The 24,222-nt window shown below is 54.6% G+C and overlaps 1 protein-coding gene across 3 annotated transcripts in view; it reads right to left on the bottom strand.

Annotated features, from left to right (window-relative positions):
• Positions 1-803: 803 nt before the first annotated feature.
• Positions 804-24,222, bottom strand: part of CPLX2 (complexin 2) — a 70,183-nt gene continuing 46,764 nt past the window's right edge. Inside the window, exons 1-4 of one of the 3 annotated variants that reach the window (XM_019716207.2) lie at positions 22,001-22,181; positions 5,904-6,026; positions 5,589-5,764; positions 804-4,788 (exon numbers count right to left, since the gene is read on the bottom strand). In XM_019716207.2, coding sequence (XP_019571766.2) covers positions 4,591-4,788; positions 5,589-5,764; positions 5,904-5,934 — 405 coding nt within the window. In that variant the 5' untranslated portion in view covers positions 5,935-6,026; positions 22,001-22,181 and the 3' untranslated portion in view covers positions 804-4,590. Of the gene's footprint in view, positions 4,789-5,588; positions 5,765-5,903; positions 6,027-12,594; positions 12,916-22,000; positions 22,182-24,222 lie in introns of those variants that run through there. The other 2 variants (XM_019716205.2, XM_019716206.2) reach the window with 2 other exon arrangements.

Here is a 24,222-nt window from a genome sequence, read left to right as displayed (position 1 = left end):
ATGTGGGGGTGGGGCGTGGGGCGCATGGAGCACAGAGATGGGGGGTCTGACCGAGCAGGGTGGCCATTTTGACAACCTTGATGTTACCCTATAGGGCATGATGGGTGTTGGGCAAGGGGGTGACATGGTTAAGTCTGTGTCGTTTAGGCGAGTGTCCTAGGCAGGGTGGGTGGGTGCAGGGGAGAGGCAGAGGCTGGGACACCAGTGTGGGGGGAGTGGGAGGTGCCCAGCCAGGCAGAGAGAAGAGGAGGCCTTGCTTAAGGCAGGGGGAGGGCAGAGGGCAGCCGAGGGTGGTGGTGTGGGGGATTCCGGCCCGGTCCTGACTCCCCAGCCCGGCCTGGGAGGTGTCTGTGGACAGGAGCGGTGCTGAGTGGGCTGCTGTGTGTCCCCAGTGTCCTGCACACGGCCTGGCAGAGAGCACGAGCTCCGTAGTGTTGGTGGGATGACCAGTGACGGACCTTGTCCACCCAGGTCACTTGGCTTTATGCCAGATGTCACACCCAAGGCTCTTGGCGGCTAGAGAGGGGGTGTGGGGCGTTGCAGCCAGGCTGGGCCACCAGCCTCTGGGCTTGTACAGTTGGCTTTGGAGGGTGGGAGGTGAGTGGCCCTGAATCCCTGCGGCCAGTCCTGATCTGGCCTCAGTTGATTTCTGGGGTGATCTCCAGTGTCCCAGCCAGAGTGAGGGTAAAACTGAAGGTTTTCTGGGGTCTCTTGAGCTGCATGGGTCGGCCTCCCCCATCCCAGCTGGTGCTCCATGTAGCCCTGTTGGTGCCGATGGACAGAAGAGGACAGACACTGAGAGCTGCTGTACAAGGTCTTTTCTTTGTTGTCATGGTTGGTTTGGTACATCTTAGCATCTGCGTCATACAAAGGGGGAGCAACAGCCATGGCTTTTGGTCAGGTTCAGGGGGGCATGAGGGGGTGCCCCTCCCCTCCCCCAGGCACTGACACGTTTAAAGGAAGCAGAGCAACAAGGACACAGCACAGATGTGGGCAAAGGGTGCCCCCGCGCGAGCAGGATGGTCGTCCTCACCTCATCTCACTAGGACCCCACCCTAGGGCCAGCATGAGCACCTCCCCTCTCTCCACCGTGAAGAGGGGAGCAGGGGACATGTGCGGGGAGGCATATCATCAGTCAGACCCCCAGTTCCCGTGCAGTCAAGGACCTGTGGGACCTTGGCAGGTGGAGCAATTGGGTGGTGTGGGGGCAGCTCTGCCAGCTGGGTGCCAGGGGCTCTTGGGGCTGGAGACCCACCCCCTTTCACTGACTCTAACCACTAGCCTTTGGGGTGGCTGCTTTGCCCACCAGCTGTCCCATCTGAGGGCCCTGGGCTGAAATACCTCTTCATCTTTCCCCTTCTCCTTCCCCCTTTCTCTTTTATCTATCTATCATCTATCTATCTGTCTGTCTGTCTGTCTATCTAACACCCACACACACCCTGCCTACGAGGGTCTCTTGACTTCGTCCTTGAGTTTAGGGGAGACCCTACAAGGCTTTGCTGGGAAGGACCCCCTGCAGGAGCTTCTGGACCTGGAGCGGAGGATGGCCACACGTGGGCATCTCGGCCTGTCCGCAGTGCCCAGCACGACAGGCCCAGAGATGCCCTGTCCCTTCTCTGGCGGTGACCTTGCAGGACACAGCCTGGCGGGGGCCCATGTTGGGTGGTGCGCGCTCCCTTGCACTGTTCTCTTCTCACCGTGTACAAGGTCGCACTGCCTATTTCCCTAGCTGGGGGATGTCTCCCATGTATGCTGTGTGTGTGCTCAGTTCAGGGGCCTGTCTCTCCTCACCCCCACCTCCCAAATATGTCATGCCCCTCCCATCCAGCCGGCCACACATGCCTCCATGTGCTACCCTTTCCTTGCTAGAACCCCCCCACACACACACACACTTTGTCCCCCCACGGGTGTGTTGCACATGGCATCCTCTCTGGGCTGCACATTAGCTTCTCTTCAGAGTCAGATCTGTGTCAAGAATGACAGTCATCTTATCCCCCTGCACCTCAGAGTGGTCCCCTGGCGGTGGCTGGAGCCAGGTGTGCCCCAGGCTGGAACTGTCCCCATTGCCGCCTCCAGGAAGGCTTCAGTCCTGAGGCTCAGGAGCAGGCTGGGGGAGGCTGGTGAGGCTGGGAAGTGTGCCAGCTGAACCAGCCAGCCTGGAGGGCGCTGTCATATGGGAAAAGCCCTGAGCCTGCTCTGGAGTGCAGAGGGGCTTTGGAGACCCCCAGGGACGCCCTCAGGCCCAGCATGGCTGGGTCCCCCTGCTCATCTGCGGCTCCCAGGCCTCGGTCTCCGCTGCCCAGCGGCACTCTCGGCTCTGGCCCCACGGTCCAGGGAGAGACCTTTCTGAATGCTGGGATCCACCCGTGTCCAGGTGTGGTTCTCCTATAGGGCCTGGGAGGCGGGGCTCCTGCACTGCGTCCTGCCTGTCTCTGCTCGGATGCCAGGGCTCCAGAGAATGACCATCCTGCCCAGGACAACAGACACGAACAGATAAGCGGACAGCAGGGGTGCGAGGTGGCTCCCCATCACAGACACAGGCGCAGACACAGGCCCCCTGGGGGGGCAGCACACGGGGCGGGGGCGGGGCAGGTCCAGGGAGCTGGAGCTGCTGGGCCCTGCTCCCCGGAGAAGGAGCAGACCAGGGGACTTTTCTGGTTCCCTAAACATCTGGATTGTTTTGTCTTGTCTTTAAAGTATTGCAGTCTAACTGATATGGCTTTAACTATTGGAAACGGACAGAGAAGACACATGTCTCTCTGAAATAAAAGCATAAATCCACTAAAATGGAAAACCTGCAGAATGCAAACAGGACCAATGGGGCAGGGGCTTCAGGGTCAGGCAAGTCGCCCCCTCCCTGGCCTCTGCTTATGGGTAGGCCCTGGCTGGGACCCAGCATGGCTTCTTGGGGCATTGACCTGGGTCCGTCCCAGGGGACTGCTGAGGACTCAGGCAGGAACCCCCAGGGTCAGGAGGACCGTAGGCCAAGAACAAGGTCTCCTGTTGGGTGTGACTGCTCGTGACCCATGGTTTGGGGGCTGAGAGGGGGCATCGCACCCATGTTCTTTCTCCTCAACTGCATGTTCTGCACACAGCGGCATTTTCAGAGCCACTCACATGCACACAGCAGGCTCAGCACATGTAGCAGCAATCTGAAACACGCATTTCTGCAACGTCTAACACATACCATCCTCCTGACACACAGGGTGTTTTGAAAACAGGCAAATACGAGCCAACACCTGCAAACTCTCATGCACATGTGAGATGGCGAGCACACATAAGACACAGGCCCAACCCATCCACACCACCTCAAACAGGCACCCACACCGTCTCTAACACGGGCGTGATGACTCACACACATACACACCACACTCTAACCTTCCACCTGTACGTGCAATCGCTGGACACACAATTGTTGCTGCAGTTGCTGCCCCACGTACTCACGCATGACGGACACACGCCTTCCTCTCTTGTGTGTTCTGTGGCCCCCCAGTTCTCATACAACTGACTGAGCAGGAGGCCTTGACAATTTGGGGTGGGAGTCTCACACATCCCAGAGGAGAGTTTGTTCTTGGCCGTGGGATGAATGGACAGATGCCTTCTGTTAAGTGGAGACTGGCTTCTCCCCAAAGGCTTGGGGCTTTGTCCAGGAAGGGGCCTCCAGGGGACCATTGGGTCCTGGAAGCACGTGGACAGAACAGGGTGGGGAAGAAGGGTGGATAGGAATGGAGGCAGCTTGGCTGCACCAATGGGGTGGGGGGTCCTATGGCATGGGCCATCACTGCCCAATGGCTCCAAGTGTTTTCTAGGGGGCCTGGGCAGCCCCTTGGCTGGGCAAGCTGGGCCCAGACTGGCAGTGGGGCCCAGGACCCAAGTGGAGGGTAGGGGAAAGGAAGCTGCCCCACTCTGGACCCCTCCACAGAAGGGTTAAAGTCCAAAGAGGCTCCATGTGGAGGGACTGGCTTGACAGGGGCTACACCTTTAGGGTAAGGGGTTCGGGGGTGCTCCTGGGTTGGGTGTCATTGGGGGAGGGAAGAAGGAGCACCCCAGCCTCCTGTCCAGAAGACAGCAGGGCCTCTCGGGCTGGGCCCTCACAGGGCAGGCTTCCCCGGATGCCCTTCCCCAGAGCCAGGCAACACTACAGCCTGCCCTGACCTGGAGGCCCACGGCGGGTGGGGGGGCAGAGGCCCGTGGTCAGCATGCTGGGCAGGGCTGGAATGTGTCATTACTTTGGCTGGCTGGGGACAGTGGTCCTCCTGGCAGTGGGGTGCATGAAGGAATGGATGGGGTTACCACACTAGCATAGACCCCAGGCCTCTGGAAGGGGCCCCCAGTGCTTCCCGCGCTGGGTTGAATGCCTCCTTCTAGGGAAAAGCTGTGTTCCCTTTGTCAAGTGACTTGGGAGTGAGGTGGGGGCTGGCTACCCTGGATGAAGGGGGTGTGAGGGGGTGCTGAGGATGGGGAGCCCCTGGCCAGGGAAGGGGGGCAGAGGCCAATTGAGGTTTTCCAGAACTGAGACTTAACTGAGTAAAAAGAAAAGAAAGAACCCAAACAAAAAAGGAAGGAGTGGGGACAGGGCAGGAGGACAGGTTACTTCTTGAACATGTCCTGCAGCGGCCCGGGCAGGTATTTGAGCACCGTGTCCAGGATGCTCTCCTCTTCCTCCTCCTCCTCGTCCCCGCAGCCGGCGGGGATGGCCTTCTTGGGCCGCGTCAGGCTCCCCTCGCACGGCTGCTCCAGGGCCGCCTTCTCTTCAGCCTCTTTCTCCTCCTTCTTCTTCAGTCCGTACTGGGGGGAGGGTGGGGAGAAGCGCGCACAGGGCAAGGAGAGAGACTCAGCTGGGGCAGCTCCCGAGCACGCCCCAGCCTCAGTCCTCGCATCTGCAGAATGGGGACAGGGACTCCTGGTAGAAGTGTGCGTGTCCTCAGTAGGTGCTCACTCGTAAGAGGGAGCTGGTGCACGGGGTTGCCTTTCACATTTACACCCGCTCATAACAACTTCTCTGTTCTTTGGAAATCCCCCAAGGTCCGAAAAGCAAAATTTCTTGCATATATTTGGACCCAAATTTTGGTGACAAAACTTGACTTCAACTGACAGAAGGCTACTTGTCACCTTGATGTATTGCAGTGGTGTGACCAGACATGTGCTGGCCTGTTGGGCACACAGTGGCAGCCTCAGGCCCACTCGGATGCCCCCTAACAGTGCTCAGGGCTCTATGCTATTTTTCAGAAATCCCCACATTTTGGATTCCAAACCTATTTGGCCTTCAGGGTTTCCGGTAGCAGACTGCAGACTCGCATTCCCTATGTGCATTCACTATCTTATGGAATCCACATCGATCCTCGAGGGGGGTGTTCCCGTGGCACCCATTTTTCTGATGAGAAGTTTGAGGCTCAGAGAGAGCTCGGTCTAAGGTCAGAGCTGGGATTCAGGGGAGCCTGGGGCCAGGGTGTGGGGCTGCCTGGCACCGCGGGGAGCCTGGGGCCGGGGTGTGGGGCTGCCTGGCACCGCGGGGAGCCTGGGGCCGGGGTGCGGGGCTGCCTGGCACCGCGGGCCCTTACGCGCAGGGGTGCGCGGGCCGTGCTGACCTTGTCGCGGATCTGCTGCCGGACCTTCTCGCGCTCGGCCTCCATGCGCGCGTGCTTGGCCTTGCGCTCCTCCTCCTGCTGCCGCAGCGCCTCCTGCCGCTCCTCCTCCTTCTTCTGCGCGTCCGGGTCCTTCTCCTCCTCCCCCCCCAGCATCTTCCCCATGTCCTTGGTGGCCCCTGCACGGGAGGGGTCGGGGAAGGAGAAGGCGGGCTCAGGGGTGCCGGGCTGGGGATAGAGGGGCCCGCTGTTCTGAGGCCCTCTCCCACCCGGGCCGCGGCACCCCACACTTAGCGGGGTGCAGGGCTCTGGCCTCACCTCCAAGGGCCTGCTTCATGACGAAGTCCATGCCTGTGACCGGTTAGTGCGCCCTAGTCCACAGCCGAATTTGCATGCAGCGCCCCTGGCAGGCCTGGCTCCCAACAGACGAGAGACGCCAACCTGCAAAAGAGGGTTAGGGGTTGGATGGGCGACACTTCTGCACAGGCAGGGCAGGGCGCTGGAGTTACACGGATGGAGACCTCCTCCTGCCAGGCACCGGGCACCATCAGCCTCAGTGCCCTGGTACTGAGCGGACAGGACGCGGAAAGGGGCGTTTCTTGAGCACTTGCTATGTGCCAGGCACATACGTGCTGCCAAACGGCTTCTGATCCCTGTTTTAAAACCATCTGGACAATGTTGCTTGAATTTGTTTGAAGTCAGGATTCTTGGAAAGAGCCAGTAATCTGGATCCGGCCAGAGCAGGGTTCTAATGCCACCCTCATTCCTTATGTGCCATGTGACTTTCGTGCAAGTTACTGAAGCTCCTTGACCCGTTTCCTCCTCTGAAATGGCAGTGTCTCCTTTCCCAGAGCTGCTGTGGGGACTGGAGAGCATTCCAGCCTGGGCCGCTGGACGGACCCCTGGATGGAATGAGCATGTGCTCAGGGGCGGTGAAGAAAAGAACAGCTAGCTTGGATGAACACATCCAGACTTCTGAAATTAGACGAATGGAGAAACAAATTATCTGTATTGCAGCACACATGTAAGTTGTGTGTTTTACAGCTTAATTTGAATTGCACATAGGGGGTGAGAGACACAATAATCTTCTCCGGCCTCAGAGCGTTTAAAGTCGCAAGCGCAGGGCCTTGTAAACACTCAGCTTCTTCGTCCTCCTCTTCCTAAGTCACTCTCAGTTTTTATTATAATTTTTATTGTTATTATTTTGCCTCAGCAGATTTTGTTCAAATAAAACCTTAATGGGAATCTCAATATGCAAAGTATGTAAAAATGGAACTATTCCAGTGGTAGGGGGAGGGGGGGCGGGCCCTGGAGCTCCCCTCCCCCCAGCCTCCTTCTTACCCTGTTTCTTCCACATCCCTGAGAACTTGGCCCCCGATGCTCTAATTCAGAGATTTCCTTTTTATTATAACCATTCAGTTTCACTGGTTCTTTCACCACAAATCCCCTTCGGGGTGTGGATGGGACATCTGTGAGCTGTCCAAAGTGTGATATGGCTTAATAGTCAACCAAGGCCAGGTTGATTCCCCAAGACCTTTCATCCCACACAGCTTTGGGGTCTTTATGATTTGCTAGGAGGAAAAGGGGGTTCTGGGAAATGGTGGCAGAGAAGCCAGACCATATTGCAACCAGGTTGAGTTCAAGGTCACTGGCTGTTTGTTGATGATGGCTTTTCCTCACTTCTTTCAAAATGAGAAATCATATCGGCCGATGGCAATCTTTCCATAAAATGGGGCCCGACAGTTTATTTGAGGATGTCTACATGATCAGACCACCTGATGGGTTGTTTTGAGGAGAGAAAGTCATGATGGTGTAGAAAAAAATCCCCGAGGGCTTTGGCATGAGACACACTTGGTTTGAAATCCTGGCTCTGGCTCTCACCGGCTCCCTGGGAAAGCTTCAGTTTGTTCCCTACAAAACGGGAACATATTAAGGTGACCCTTCTACTGATATTTGCAGGAGAAGACGAGGTACTAGCCAAGTGCCTGGTGTGTAGCAGGAGCTCATTCCTATCAGCCAGGGCGGATTGCATGTTGACGAGGACACACTGAAATGGAACAACGTTTCCAGGAAATGCAAGAGAACCCACCCTGACCCAGAATTCTGAGCTTGAAGGCTGCTCGGCTCAGTCCATCAAGACGTTTTCATTTGATTAAAAACACTGTAAAGAGACAGCATCTCTCAGAACAGGACAGGAACCATGAAACATGGAATGATTTGAGGAGCTCTTGGGCTCCCCTTCTGTGTTTACATGCAGCTCAAGGAATTGCCAGGTGGCGCCGGAGGATGCAGGACTCTCATTTGAGATGCTGTAAATTGGTTGACAGGGCACGTGTGGTGTAGTTCCAGCCTCATCCCTAACTTGCTGCTCTGGCAAGTCACTCCCGGGCCAGATGTTCCCCCTGGGCCCTTTCCCCAGCGCTTTTATTGGAGCAGTTCTGCAGCATTGGAACTGCTGGTTCCCCACTGTATCTCAAACCTCTCTCCTCTCTTTTCTGTGACTCTGTCCTTTCCTCTCCCGTCTCCTGCCGTCCCCTGTCCCTTTTGTGCTTCTCCCTTTCCCTGTGCCTGCTCTCCAGGCTCTCTCCTCTTTCTCTCTCTCTCTCCTTGGCTGACTCCTCTTCTTTCTTGTCTTTTCACTGGTCATCTTCCCAGGACTCTGACCTCAGCCTCTGCCTCTTTTTCCTCTCTAATCTTTCCCTGGGGAAAAATCATCCTTGAAAGGGGCTTTACTGACCGCTGACACTGAAGACACCGAGACATGTATCTGGTACGCAGACCCCTGTATTTATTCATCTAACCGGCATTGCTCAAGGGCTGAGTTTCCTTGATGCTTATGTCCCTGTCACTCTAGGTGGCTGCTGCTCCGGGCCTGCCGGGAGTATTTAGACCAGGAGTCCTACTGCCCACTCCCAGCATGCCCCTGTCAGCTGTTAAGCGATTTCTTGTTCACCTATCAAGAACCCCACCCCCGAACCAATTTCTCAAGCCCCAATGTACTCCGACCTCATCCCCCACAGCAGGTGACTTTCCTCCCCCTTCATGTGGAGTAGAGGAAGGCATACCTGACTTGGGTCCTCAATCTGCTCTTTTACCTGCACGACAGTGATCATTGACTTAACCTCTGTGGGTCTCAGTCTTCTTCATAAAGTGAGGATTATAATACCATTTTGAAGGGTCAGAAATATTCTGTGGAATGTGTTTGGTAACTATCGGGGGCTCAGTAGATGGTGTCTATTATGGTTATCAAAACTAGGAACACCAGCTGCTGTGTGCTCCCCTCCTCCTGGCTCCCAAGGAAGAGGCCCCCCCCTTCCCGCTGAAGCCAACCCATCTGCCTCAGCTCCAGATTTCCTTACCGTACTCACACCTCCGCCTTTATCCATTCATCACTCCCTCTTCCTCACATCTTCAGCCTCTTCTGCACGGGTCCCTTTTATCCCCCTCCTTCTCCACCTCTTGCCCTGAGCCCCACCTTTCCCTTAGTCTCTGTCCTCTAACTTCGTAGTGGAGGGGTCTCCACTTGGTGTCTCCACTTCTTCTCCCAGTCAAGCCCTAGGGCTCTGTGGGATCAGAGATTGGCTGCCTCTGCTCCGTCTCCAAACTGCCCTGGTCAGGGTTGCAGAGGCCTCCTGAATGTCAGACCCACGAGTGTTTTCACAGCCCTCCTCGTCCTCCACTCCTCTGTAGCATCAGATGCTGACGATGGCCTCCCCCCACCCCTGCCCCACGGTTTTTCTGCGGAATCTCCTGAATTCCATGACACAGCACTGCTGTCTCCATCCTATTAGACGGGTCTCGCTCTCCTTTGCTGGCTCCTTTCCTTTAAAATGTAGCTTTTCCTTACGCAATCTCTCCTCTTCTGTCCCCTCCTCCTCCCCCTCCCTCCTCCACTGTCTCCCTTGGGCATCTCGCCCACCCTTATTGGCTTAACAAGGGTGAGCCTTCTTCAGCCGCAGATTGATCTCTCCTTTTCTCCCTCTGTCTCTTTCTCCCTCCTCCCTCTAGCCACTCTTTCCCCAAACCTGCACATTTAATTCTCTGCTAGATATTGTCACATGGATAAACTCAAGTCAACCTGTCCAAGGACCAATCGCATCCATGCCTTCCCCACCCAACTATCTTTTCCTCCAGCACGCCATGTTCCAATCGCCTCAACTGAAAATTCCAAAGTCAGTGAATTCTTCATTCACTCAGTCACTCACTCACTCGCTCACTCACACTGCAAATGTTCTTTGAGAACCTCTTCTCTGCCAGGCATTGTCCTGGGTGCTGAGGCTGTGGGAGAGCACAAGGGAGTCCCGGCATTTGCTCTTGCAGCCTTCAGGGGGCTGGAGAGGCAGACACTGGGCAAAGGCCACACATGGAATTGCTGAGTGACCACTGGGGCTGGGTGCTCAGGGAGAAGCCTGGGGCCTGTAGCTTCCCAACACTCTCTGTGTCACACGCTCCTCTCCGGTGGCTGCTAATAGTGCTTTGGTTCTGGGCCTCAAGCCTTACACTCTGTCCCTCCCCCAGCTCTCATCCATCCTCACATGGCCGTCCGATTAATCTTCCTAAAGGGCAGACCAGCTCATGCAAACACAGCCTGCAATGGCTCCACGTGGCCTGTCAAACCGACCGGAGAGCTTGTGCTGAGCTTCACGTCCTGCCCAGTAGCACCGGCCTGCCTCGCTGCTCATTTCCTACCCCTTGCATGGGCTCTGCCTCCGCTGTACCCCAACACGTATTCTTTCCAAACCTCTGGGCATTTGTTCATGCTGTTTCCACAGCCTTGAAACCTCTCCACCTCGTCTCTGCCAGTTCAAATCCTGGCTCTGCTACTTACTAAGTGACCTTCAGCAAGTAACTTCATCTTTTCTTATCTGTAAAAATGGAGACAATGATACGCATGCCCAAGGCATATTGCGAGCATTAAATGAGGTAATGCAAAGAAAATGCTCAGCTCAGTGTTTGGCACATAGTAGGTGCTCAGTACATGTTAGCTGTCATCATGTCATCAGTAGCAGCAGGAGCAGTATTAATTCTCAAAGATCCCTCTCCAATATTACTCTCTCCATGAAATTTCCCGCTTCCCCTGGATGAGATGTCATAGTGTCTTTCTCTTCTGAGACCCATGGTGTTTTCTAGGGCAGCCTCGCCTACCTCCAGCCCGCACTTTCTGCCAGGCGTTATTTTTCTCTTCTTGGTCCCTCTGAGCTCCTCCCAGGGAGGGCCTGTCTCTTGTGCTTTTCTCCTACCCCGGAGGCCACAACAGGTCCTGGTTCCTGGTGGAGCCTCAGGATGTATTAGCGGGATTGAATTTAATGTTGTGTCAGCGAGTATGTGAGAATGTATGCGTTCAAAGTATGACTCTGCGTTCTAACTCGGAGCTTAGGCGGCGTGTGAGTCTCCGTGAGCGTGTGTGCAGGCGTGTGTGTAGACGTTTTGCCATATGCCTGTTCCGAGTGCTGAGGTCCCCAGGTTGCCTGCAGTTGAGGATTTTAGCTAGACCGCCAGGAGGCGCTCCTCAGCGGTTCTGCGGGCAGCTTTGGTTCATCCCGGCGCGGGAAGGGTGGTGGTGGTGGTGGTGGCGGTGGTGGTGGTGGTGGCGGTGGTGGTGGGGGGGATGCTGGGCTGGGGGAGGGGAGAGAGGAAGGGGGTGGGGAATGCTGCTGCTGCAGCACCAGGTTTCCTTGCCTCCAGCAAGCCCTGGACCCAGGACTCGTCTTCCGCTTCCCCTCCCTGACTACCTCCCAGCCTGTCCCACCCCGAAGGCAGCGCAGGCACCTCCTGAGGCTCTGCTGTCTGAGCCCCAGGCCGGTTTCCGAACTGGACCCCTGCCATCTGACATGCAGACTCGGACACCTGCAGTGTTTGTCCTTGGGGTTGTTTTTCTATTCTTTATGACTCAAGTCCGAGCTATAGTCACCACAACTCAATTCAACACTCATTTGCTATTTGCACACGACCCTAGGCTAATTGCCGTGGCAGAGACTGGGAATGCTCCTCCATCCCCACCCCCACCCCACGCCCCTGGAAGGGAGGAGCACTGGGGGAGGGGAAGGGGCAGTAGAAAATGAAAGGGGGTTGGGAACCTCCTTCCGCAGAAGAGCAGAAGTGGCAGGGGCTTTGCGTTCCCCGGCAGAAGAAGGGACAGGTATCCTGGCGCCCCTCTCTGGGTCCACCACACAGACCAACACGCCCCGAGCTCTCTCGGTTGGCCACTGAGCGTGCCCCTCCCCCAACACATAGCTCCAACCCCAAGACCCAGCCCGGTCTCAAACTTTGCCAGAGGAGGGGGCAGAGTAGGGCGGGCGAGGACTACAGGAGATGGTTCCTGAAGGCCCCCAGGCAGCGGGTTGTGCAGCCTAAACCGCGGCCGCTCCTCCGAGAACAAATAGTCCCTTTGCCCCCCCCACCCCCCGTCCCCAAACGACTTTAGGTTGTTTGCCCCTCCACCCTCCGTCTGTCCGCCCCCTCCCCCCCGCCCTCTGACTCACTCCGGGACCCCGAACTGTACCCCTCTGGAGCAGCTCCCTGCCCCAGGGCCAAGAAGGCCCTGGCCAGCCCCGGGTTAACCACAGCCTGAAGTAGCTTAGATCCACGTCCCCCACCTCCACCCCCACGAGCTCGAAGTTGTTCTCTGGGTTCAGATTTGAGTCTCCCGCTGCCCTCTGGGCGGCCCTGGCTCCCCAGGAGCCGGGCTGTTTCAGGCTTCTGTCCCGGGGTCTCCGGCTCCGGGGCCCACTCCTGCTTCCCACTTTGCCCGGCTTCACTCTCTTCCCTCCGCCTGCTCGCTTCCCATTCACGGGGAGCTGTCCTTTCAGCACTTCGGCGAGCGCTCCGGGGAGGGTGTGCTAGCCGCTGCCTCGCAGCCTCCCCTTCCGGCTCCCGGCAGTCCTGGGGAGCTGTCCCCCGAAAGCCCTACTCCCCAGCTTCCCCAGCTGCCCTGCGGCCTTGAGGTGAGAGCCGGGACCCTGTTGCCCACAGCCCGGCTCCGCCCTCCCGGCCCGCAACCAGCACCGACCTGGCAGCCCCTGCAACAGTCTGAGCCACTGCAGGGCTCCAGCCGTTTTCAGCGAGGTGGTTCCTTTGGCTACTCCAGCTCCCGCCGCCGCCTCGTGCAACTCCGCCAGGCGAGCTGGGGCCCCGGCTGCTGCCGGAGGCGCCCTCCAATCACGCCCCTCAGCCAGGCCCTGACGTGCTACCGCTCCCCTTCCAGATGGGAAATTCAAATCTCTCTCTCTCCCCCTCGTTCTCTTCTCTCCCGCTCTTTCTCTCTCCCTCCCTTGCTCTCTCCCTCTCTCCCTCTCTCCCCTCTCTTCCTCCTCCCCGCCTCCCTCTCCCTTTCCCATTCTCCCTCCTTTCACCCTCTCTTTTCTCCCTCCACTCCCTTTCCTCCGTCACCTTTCCATGTCATCCTGTTCCTCGCAGACACCCCTGCCCATCCCCCTCGCTGCCACCTGTCCTGGCCACAGCTCTTTGGACTGCAAGCTTGCTGCTTCCAGGCACTGAGGGGCAGTGGGGATCGGGGATGGCGGAAGGGTTCTTTAATGCAGAGCTCAAAAGTCGCCTGCACAGGAAAGCCTTTCTTGATTCCTCCGGGGAACTGGCCCAGTCTCCTCAGGGTTCCCACCACGGGACACACACACACACACACACACACACACACACACACCTGTTTCAGGGCTGTTCTCCTGCGTGCATGCCTCTTGCCCATGAGGTCCCAGGGGCCAGGACAACCCTCATGTCTGTGCAGCCCCTCAGCATGGCGTCTCCCCACATGAGCACTCAGTAAATACTGTGAATGGCGTGGGTAAGGCCCCCACAGGGGCTGAGGAACCTTTCGTGTGGACCTGGAGGGAGGAGACTGCTGTAGAATGCAGTGGACTTTAGGCCAGTCCAGTCCCTTCTCGATCTATAACCCTGTGAAGAATAAGGAATCCTTTGGCAAACTGTATTCTAGAAGGTCACTTCTTTCTGTCTTACGCCCATGGAAGAAAAGGGAACGCCAGGCCACAGGGCAACACTGCCCTTGTCCCCAGCCTTTCCTCCTCTCACGCTTTTATTTTTTGTTTTATATTTCTCTTGTAATGAGCCCTTCCATTCTGCCTGCCATCTTTTGGCTCTAAAATGCTTCCTTTCATCCAGCCCAGTGTGTAGGAAAATGGCTCAGGGGAGGAGGGGCCTCACACCAGGACTTGAAAAGATTTGCAGGAGTTCGTGCATCAATCAGGGTTATGTCAGAGTGGTGATGACTTCTGCTTCTGTAAGGGAATGGCTTCCTTCCAAGAAGGGAGAGGCAAGAAATGCAGAAGGACAGGCTCTGCGAGAGGAAGGAGGCATGATTTTGTTCTAACAAGGGGACTGTTCCTTTACTTATGTTCACAGCAGAGGTCTCAAAGCGGGGAAGCCCCCGCAAGTCAGAGGCCATCGGTGGACCTGCCTCCTCACCTGGAGGGTCACCTTCTGAAGCTCAGCCCCTTCTCTCCTTACAGGCCGTGGGGCTTGGAACAGGGAAGGCCCTTCCTTTATGTCCGAGTTCCCTGCTATGTGGGCCACCAGCATGCTCACGTTTTCTTTTTCTTCCTTTCCATGGCAGGCACTAATAGAGGGGGGCAGAAGGGGGGCTGTTTGATTAGAATAACTTAGACTTGGCATTAATGCCTGAGGGGAATTCTGGGCAGGGAGATCTGTGACAGTCTTTTTCCCTCCTCCCTCCTTTCTCCCTTTTCTTCTAGAACAGAAGCTCAGTGAATGGGCCCTGGCTGGCAGTTACAGTTGGGGTTTTTCCACAACAGCCATTGCTTTTGACATGGATGTTGACCAAACTGGGCTAAAAACCCAACTTAATCGCTAGAAAAATACTGAGCTCAGATCTGAGCACCTCACTTTAAGATGGAATTTAATAAGCTCAAGTATGTTTAGTAGAGGAGGGGGTGGTTTGGTGGTGGACATCTGGACATCAGGTCAAATGAGGGAAGGTTGAAAGATTTGAGAATGTCTCACCTGGAGGAGAGAATGCTGAAGAGGGACTAGCCCTCGAGGAGCTGGCAAGTCTTGCTCAGTTTGTAATTCAGCTCTTAGCTTGGTGCCTGGCAAAGTGGGTGCTAAGAAAAGGCGTGTTGGATGAACAAATGACCATTGCAAGGGAAGAGGAGTATGACTGTTTCCACTGGTGCTGAAGACAGAATTAGGGCAACAGGGGAAAAGGGAACCGGGGGAGGGGAGGAAGACAGACTCTTTAAGAAGAACCTTCTACCAATTGTAGCTGTCCAGCCATGACATGAACTCATGTGCGGTGGTGAAGTTCCCCATCCCTGGAAGATGGCAATTGGATGACAGATGACAGCTAAAGCCCCCTTTGAACACAAGCTTCTGTAGAAACTGCGTGAGCTGCCATGAATCAGGTCTAGCTGCAGAAAATCTTACTGGTGAATAAAAGGACAGATCAGTCAAGTTTTGGTGGCTTCATCCTGTTGAATGATTAGGGATAAATCATGACACTTTAGCTACTGGCGCTTCCTGTCAAGAAAAGATGGTGGAGAGATGAGTCCTTGCTCCTTGTTCAGTGTTACCAGTCTAGACACCGTTCCCAAATGCTCTATTATCACTGCAGAAAAGTTGCGAAATATTATAAGCATTTCCTAGTGATTATACCACTACTAATCATAGCAGCCACGGGCCCCCATTATGTCTCAGGCGCTCGCTTTGGTGCTTTGCATAAATTACATCTCTCTTTCGGTTCACACAAACTCCTGTTTTCAAGATGGGGGAGACAATGCCCAGGGACATACAGTGAGTCTTGGGCAGAGCCAGGATGCCAGCCCAGGCCTGCCTGACACCAGGCTTCTCTTCTGACACATCCCACAGCCTATGGAAATGTAACTTTTGCTCTGCAGATATTTTTTTACATTGACATTTACATTCCTTATTTTCCAGTTTCTCACTTAAAAAAAAAAAAAGAATTCACACCCAAGCCGGGGTCTTCATCTCCTGTGGGTTGTCAGCATTTCCTTCAGTCCCTCTAGTTCAGCCCCTAAGCCAGCTGCTGTGAGGCTCTCCCCACCCAGCCTGCCATCCTGCGGAGCCTGCTCTGTGGACAGCTTCTAGGCGTCACCTGGCAGGATAGGAATGTGGATCTGGGGAAGGTGTCTTACCCTGGCTGCTGCTTCAGTTCCACTTTTATTTCTGAGCCCCGTGGGCTGAGGCAAGGGGCCAGATTTGAACAGATTTTTACAATGATGTGTACATGCCTTGAATGTTCACTAGGAAGCCAATCAAGAGAGCTAGTGTCAGTACTTTGGGGAGTCAGGAACAGTGTGTGACGATGACAAGTGCCACAGACCATCAGTGTGGTGACCAGTGAGAATGGCCATGTCCCAAGGTCAGCTGATTTCTTCCCTGCAGTTTGCCTCAGTCCAAAAGGCACTCTGGGTGCCTGCAGGAGGTGAGGCAGGGGGGGCCCCCAGCCCTGACCTGGAGCCCGCGGCTGGGCCTGTCCTCAGCTGGGAGAGGAGCTGGTGGGCCCAGGGCGACACCTGCGTGCTCCATCCTGCCACTCTAGCTTGAGCCTGGAGGGGCAGAGTTGGTCTTGGCTCGAAGGGCTGGCCATGTGCCAGAGGCAGAAACTGAACTGTGGGGTGGTGCACAGGGAAGGCCTGGAGGCCCCCCAGCTCATCTGATGAGTGGCTCCCCTCTTGTCACCGGTAATGGTCAGGGTGCCGTCACTGTCGGCATGAGGTCAGGGCCCCAGTCTGTCTCCTTCAACAGGCACTGACACAGTGTGAAGGCAAACCCACTGGTGTGCAATGGTGCACGCGTGTGTGTGCCCACCAGGGTGGAACCGTGCAGGAAGTGGGCAGTGTCCGTGTGGAAGGAAGCAGGTGCTGGTAGGGCAGGTGTGGGTCTGCCACCCTGAGACCTGAGTGTGTCCCTCCTGGTGTGAGTGCGACATCATTGTGTAGAGCTAAGTGGCTTGTTACAGTGGAATGTGTCAATGGCATTGTGTGATGGTTCGGGTAGAAGGCAAGGGTGCCACATACGGCTGTGCAGGTTGTGCCCCATGTAACCACAGATGGCGGCATTTATATAGACTGTGCCAGAGGCAAAGCCTCTGGGGACATGTCACCGTTTCTGTGTAACGGTGTATGTGTAACTGCTGTTGTCTACAAGACATGGCACAAGTGACAAGGTGTTACGATTAGTATAAAATGGTGCCACCATTGGTGGTAAGTGTCAGACTAAGTGTGTCACAATGCACTGGCACTTGTGTCACTGTCCTTGTGTGGGGCAGAAGCGTGTAGATGTGCAGCCAGGAGGATGTCATCACCTCTGTAGGCATGCAGGCTCAACGTGTCAGTGGGAGTCACATTCTCCCCCCACCAGACAGGCCCTGGTAACCCAACCTGCCAGCTCCTGCCCCTCCTGGCACGCTGCAGAAACCTTGGATTCGCCAGTCTCCACTTTCGTTTCTCCGAAAGAGGGTTCTGGGTTCCCCATCTACACCCTGACTCATTGGTGGTACATGGAGTAAGTGGGGGAACTCCCTGAGGAGCCCCTCACGCAGAGCCTCTCCCAAGCCCGGCGTCCACCTCCCAGCTCCTCAGACACCCTCTGCCACCCTTCATCCTGTCCCCACCCTCCCAGGTCCAGGCACTCAGTGGCATGTGAGAGCAGTCCTCTGCCAGCCCACACGGAGCCCCAGGACACCCCACACAGGCAGCTCCCTCTAGCTTGAGCTTTTCTGAAATCTTATGTTTTCATATCCGCCACACCGTCTGCAGTGACCCTGCCACCCAGCAGAAGAGGGATGTTTTGATGACCAACTTTTCCTCCCTTGCCTCCGGTTCTTTATCGAGCTCTCCGCTGTGAGTTGTCTCCCCTCCTCCAGTCTCGGCCCTTCCAACACTCTGGGATGTGGTTGGACCTCCCTGTCCGTCAGGAACTCTTCCTGACGACTCCAGGTGCTCATGTTACCCCAGAGCCAGCCAGTGCACCGGACCAAGCCTCCCCATTGGAGTCCTAGCACTGGACATGCTCAGGTACAATCCCTGCAGCATCGAAGTTTGTTCTGTGCCCTCAGGAGGTCCCCCTTCCAGAACATTCCTCCACCCTGATGGCACTTGGTCCCTCATCCTCTCCCTATGTGAAACCCATGCTCAGACAGACAGTCTTTACACCTTAGAATCCTCCCCTAAGGCACATGGCAACAGAATAACACAGTTCCAAAATACGAAAGTCACAAGCAAAAGGCCATTTTTAGAATCACATTTAGAATCGTAGAATCTGCAATGACAGACTTTCTAACACTACACGTCCATGAGGGGCCCATTCTGCTCAGGACCACTGGCTTGGGGGCCTTGTTAGAAAACGGCAGATTCTTGGGCCTCATGCCACATGGACTGAACCAAATCTCTGACATGAGCACCTAGGAATTTGTACTGGTTACCAAGCCCCCAGGTAGTTTTGATACACCCACTAGTTGGAAACCCTTGAATCAACAGGATCTGAGAAGCATATGATTTTGGGTCCTACTCTTATAGGAAAAAGTACTAAGTCATGGAATCATAGAATATTTCAGGTTTAATAGATTCAACTGATCACACACGTTCACTCACAACTTTAGAATCTTAAATTCTATGAATCTCAACGTCTAGAATCATAGTCAAAAGTGACCCCCGAGTGGGATTTTGTTCCTGTTCTCGGAGGAATTTTTCTTTCTTGGCCTCACTGCTTTTTTTTTTTTTTTTTGAATGGAAGACTCTTCCCCTGTGCTTTGCAGGGCTGCCTCCATGGTGTCACCTATATCAGTGAAAATCAATGTTCTTTCCATCTTGGTGCAAAGGCAGCCGGCAGACCCCCTGCTTTTATGGAGTGAGTGAGCCAGAAATTACATCTCGTTTCCGGTTAGGACCGGCACACTCTGGCCCACAAAACAGATCTCTCTCTTTAATAAAATGAATCTGAGGGATATTATGACTGTTTCACTAAAGCAGGCATATCTGAGGGACATAGACAACAGAGGTTAATAAGCTCTGGAGCTTCTGATCAAGGAAATGAAAGAGAGAGAGAGAGCGAGAGCAAGCCGGGAGCCAGCAGAACACGGTCTTGGAGACTACTGGGTGTGCCCGTGTGTGTTTGCGTGGGGAGGAATGGGGTGACGAGCAGAGATGAAACATGCATGAAACGTCAGCAACGAGAAAGCAACTGCCCGCTCATCTAATCCAGTGCCCTCAATTTACAGATGGGGAAACGGAGGTTCAGAAAGGGGAAGGGACTTTCTCAACACCACGCAGCAAGTTCATGAAACGCCTAACTCGTAGGACAATATTCCTTCCCAGTTACAGCACCACCTTTCTTAAAACACCTCCAGTGGGCCGAGCATTGCCCTAGGGATGTTACAGATGTCAGCCCTTTCAGCTGCACGGCACCCTTATGTGGTAGATGTTTTTCACTCAATTATTCATTTATCAGACATGTGGGGACGGCCTGTGACACGCCAGGCAGTCTCCTAGGCAGACAGAGATATATAAGAAATTTCGGAGTTTCTCTTCCCCCTCTTTATGTCACAGCGAGAGATGCAAATACTCCACAGAGAAATAACACATGGACCAATTCACACGCTCAAGAAGATCCTTGCCCATCGGAGCCTCTGATTGGAAGCACTTAGAAGCGAGTGGGGGAGAGAGGCCCACAGACAGCGGACGATGATACAACAGTAAGCGCTGTCCGCGTGAAGAGGCAGCTCTGAGGAGAGGCAGACACACACAGCTTGCAGGCCAGATGGGACTGGAGCTCAAAGCAGAGGCATGTCAGAGACACTGAGGGGGGGACAGTGGTGGGCTCTGGCACAGAGACAGGAGTTACAGCTCCGCAGCCCTCTGCCCCTTCCTGACGGCGGGACTTTTCTCAGAGACAGTTTCCTCTTCATGAGATGAGGGGATCGTCCTGAGCTCTCAGGGTGATTGTGAGGCTCAGATAAGATAACGTTTAGGAACTGGAAGCCGGGATTCTCTCTCCCTCCAACACCTGAGCCAGTCAGGGATTCCTTCTGGAGTTTGGGGCCGTGGGACCATTAGGCAAAGGGTCGGTCCTCTATGATCTTCAACGGGGATTTGTTTCTTCTCCTTCACCCATTTTTGGGGCTTCCTCCCTTCCTTTCCAGCACACAAGGGACAGGGATATTGTGTTCCCAGATGGAAATTGCCTGAAGGAAGTCAAGAGGGGGCTTAGCCTCAGGCTAAAGAACAGGAGGAATTTTCCACCCACAAATCTAAAAATGGCTGCTCTGTGCCACTCAACCTCCAGTTGTCTCTTTCTGGCAGAAACCCAAAATAATACAAAACCACCTTTTATTTGGCAAACAAACAAGGGGTTGGAGAGGTCTTGGGAAGCTGGAGCCAGGGAAAAGCTTAAAAGGCTGGACAGGAAGGAATTTTCATTTACTGAGCCCCTCGCTGTGGTAGGTGGTTTATAATCTTTATTTGACTGAATCCCCACAGCTGCGCCTTCCTTACCTTAAAAGTCATCACTTCCACTTTATGTTCAGACGGCAATTCAGACGCAGAGGTTAAGCACCTCGTCCAGGGCAGCGCAGCTGAGAAACAGTGGCACAGGTGTTTGCAACTGGTGGTCTCTACAGATGGCCACGTTTCCAGAGGGGGGTTAGGTGGGTTTCTGAAAGCTGGACCTGGGTCTGCAGCTTTGGGGCAACTGGTCCCAGAGTGTAGGTGACCCTGCTAAGGGCATTTATATGTGGGCCTTACTATGGCTGATTCTTAACAGGGCTGGGTGATCAGAAGTGATGGGGGCCGTAGGCTAGGGCCCTGGAACTGTGCCCTCAGGATTTAAATAAGAAATCCCTTCTTCTGTGGCCGCCTTTGATCACGTCTGCTCAGTTTGGCTCAGCCCAGCTCTTAAGCCAGCTCTCTAACCATTGCTCCGGCATCTGCTCCTGCCTTCAGACGGACTTTCTAACTGGCTTCCAAATCAGTAGGCGAATCATAGCTTTCTAAACACACGTCTGACTGCATCATTCCCCTCCTTAAACCATGTGGTGGTCACAGCTTATCTTGCCACCTGGCATCCACTCCTCCCTCGTGTGGTATCAGCTTGGGAGGAGCCAACCTAGCTGCTCATTTGAACCCCTGGGTGGATCACATGACCTGGGCTAAGCCAATGAGCACGTACAGTCCTCTGGCCCTTGGATTAGTTCAGAGGCAGACACGGGACCAAATCAGACCACTCAGGGCCAGAGAGACTCAATTCTGGGACTTTTACTTGAGCTGAAGGAAATGGACGCTCCTTTTAGCTCCACTGTGACAAGAATGGGGGTTCCCAGGAGCCACCACATGGAGTCTCAGAACAGGGCCCAGCTTAGAGCCGGCAGAGGCAAGAAAGGAGAGCGAGGACCCCTGGCCTGGTGGCATCGTTTACACAAACTTGGATCAAGCTGTGCTTGCAGCTCTCCCAGTTCTTGTCATTCTTAGGAACCAGTAACCACCCCTTCCCCTTTCTCCTTGTTAAAGCTACTTTAAGCTGTTTTTGTCTTTTACTTGCAACCAAAAGGATCTTAGCTAATACAAAAATCATGTAATGTCGTCCCATCACCTTCAGGAGAAAGTTCAAATCCTTTAAATTGGCCGCCAGGGCCCTCCAGGACCAGACCCTGTTCCATCAGTAGCCACTCGGTGCTCCCTGTCTGTCACTCCCAGACGCAGTAACGCGGCGTTCCTGAGCCTTTGCCCACGCTGTTTGCTGCTGGAGGAATGGCCTTGTCTGCTCTGTTCACTTGGCAAGCTTTTGCTTTGCCACCAGGGTTCAGCTAAAGCATAAAGGAATCCTTTCTGGGAACCAGGCCGCGCCAGCAGCGTCCTCTGTGCTCCCACTTGGGCCTCTTCGAAGCACCAACGAAACGAAACTAGACGCTTAAAGTTGGTTTTCTTGTCTGACTTTCTCTCCAGATTTTGAGCTCTTTGCGGGTGGGGCCTCGCTGAGGCGGAGGGAATTCCTTCACTCAGCAAATACATGCTGAGCATCTACTGCATTTCAGGGACCCCTCTAGGTGCTGAGGACACCATAGTGAAGAAATAGACACCTTCCCCTCTGGTCCTGTAGGGGAAGCAGACCTGCTGCTCGACTATACACACGTAATACCACAAGGGGCTGCCGCCTCATGTCTCTGGGCTAGAGCCTAGAGGAGGGACAGGCTCCATGCAGGCCCTCAGGAAGTGGCCGTTTAATGAATGAGTGTGGATGAGCTCTGGACACCCTGCTGTCCCCCAGCCTCCCTTTGGGACTGTCAACTGGGACTCTATCAGGACCTCTTTGTTAGTGACTTACCCCCATTTCCAGCCTGCACTCCCTGGAAGTCATAGTTAGAGAAATGACGTGTGTGTGTGTGTGTGTGTGTGCACACGCGCGACACTCACCTTTGGCCATGGGACTTGAGCAGAGTGCCATTCCCGTTGACTTCCCGGGGCAGCGCCATCCCTTCTCAGGCCAGCAAGCAGGAGGCCGTGTGCTCCTCTGCCGACTTGGATCAGGGCTCCCGGCCGGGCTGCCCTCTCTCCACTCCTCACTCCTGTCCCCTCCGTAGGCCTGTTGCCAGTCCTTTGATCATCTCTGTGACTGTCCCTGGGGCTTTATCTGGCTTCATGAGGACGTGCTGCTTCCTCCCGCTGGTGTCGCTCCCATGCTCAAAAGCCTTCGATGACTCACCGTAGCCCACAGCATCGAGTCCAGACCCACGAGGGCCTCCCTGGATCCAGTTTCTGCCTCCTGTGCCAGCCTGTTCACCACGGCCAACTGCTCTCCTACATAGCACTCCCAGCTACGGAGCATTCGCCGCCTCTGATGTTCACTTTGTTCCTTTATTTATTTATGTGTCCTTGATTGTCTCCTCCTACTGGATCATAAACTGCTTGAGGGCAAGGACGGTGTCTTGCTCAGCCTGGAGTCTCCAACAGCAAACCCAGGGCCTTCCCTGCTGTGAATGCGCAGTGAATATTTGCAGAGATGACATCTGGCACGGCATCGCCTCCCTGCTTGGGGTTGAAGTGGCTTGTCCTGGCCCATGGGCCTTGAGGTACCCGTCTCGGGTGGTATTATAGACCCAGGCCCTCGCTGGGCCACAGAACACAGTAACATCCTGGCATCCTTGTTTAAATCTTATTCTTCCTTTGTTTTGCATTCTTGGTCCATAAGCATAGCTGCACAATTTCCCTCTATGCTTTAGTCTCATCACTGTGGCATTTTGTCATTGGAATGTTTTTGGTATCATTTGCTGTGGTGACACGTTTTTGGCATGTTTCTGGTGTCTCTGTCCTCCCCCCCTCTCAGGCTTTATGGTCTGGTGGGGCTGACCCCATGCCTCACTTCCATGGGTGGGCATTACACCCATAGCCAGCCAATTAGAGCTCTATTAGCTCTGGCTCCTGTGATTGGATGAAAATGACACAAGCTAAGCCAGTAAGAATCAGCCCTGGGATTTTAGCTTGAACCAATGGACAGGAAGCTTTCTATAGGATTTGCAGGGCTGGCAGAATGTGGGCCAGGGCAGCTGGGCCATTTTGCCACTACCTGGGGAGAGCCTACCCAAGGGTAATGCCAACACAGAGGAGAACACAGCCAAGAGAAGGGAAGGACACAGATTCATGATGACAGCCTTCGAGTGCCTGGGTCCAGACGTGCCTTTAAGGCTCATCTGCCCATGTACTTTTCTGTTACATGACCAATAAATGCCACCTTTCACTTCAGTTGTTTTGAATGAGGTTGCTGTCCCTGCCACCCAGGAGAGACCTGCTGGAATGTGTAACTTTGGAGCTATGGCCCCTCCTTCAGAAAATTTCTGATCAAGCAGGTTGCGTCCCTCAAAGGACCCACCGTTTAAAAACCTCACATTCTAAGAAGGAGCCGGTCATCCTGGTGTCTGTTCTCTGTCTCTAAGCTGCCTCTGTGGTCCCCACGGTCATGTGACTAGCATGGGAGGAGCTCACACTGGGGGACCTTGCTCAAAGCTTTGCCAAAGCTCAAACTTCATATCCACAGAGCCCTGTTCATATATCCACATCCCCTCAAAACTGCACATATTTTTGGCCAACAGCTCCGCAATTTCACCCTTGAGTGGCATCAGCATTCTTGGGCTGGTGCCATCTGTGCCTGGCAATTTGTCTGCATCTCATTTGTCACTTAGAGTTGGAACATTTGCCCGCCAGAGCAGTGCCTTTGGAGCCCCTACTTACAGGGACAATTTGGGAGCAGGAGTTTCCCTGAGGTCCTCCTCAGTAAGGACACGGCCGAGGCTTCCCCAGATGTTTCGAATGCCTCTTGTTCGTCTCTGAGCTCTCTCCCAGACCTGGGATCACCAAGCATCGTGCCGGTCCTTTATCTGAGCTCTTTCCATTCGATGGATTTGAAAGACCTCCGAGTTTTGGCCCCACAGTCCTTCTCAAGGTGACTTTTGGGGTATCTTTGCACTGCTCCCTGTACTGCTCCCGGTGGGCTGGTGCATTCTAAGTCATCATTTCTAACAGATTTTCTAAAAGATGCCTTTTCCCTTGCAGCAGCTCCTCAGCCATCTCTCTTGTTGTTTTGTTTTGGTTCTTACTGTAATAGATTACGCTGGGCTATGGTTGGAAGAGGGAGGAGGTTC

This window comes from Rhinolophus sinicus, linkage group LG10 (genome assembly GCF_036562045.2).
Source record: "Rhinolophus sinicus isolate RSC01 linkage group LG10, ASM3656204v1, whole genome shotgun sequence".
NCBI classification, from domain to species: domain Eukaryota; kingdom Metazoa; phylum Chordata; class Mammalia; order Chiroptera; family Rhinolophidae; genus Rhinolophus; species Rhinolophus sinicus.
Note: the sequence above shows the minus strand (reverse complement) of the source record. Positions and strands in the feature narration are given on the sequence as shown.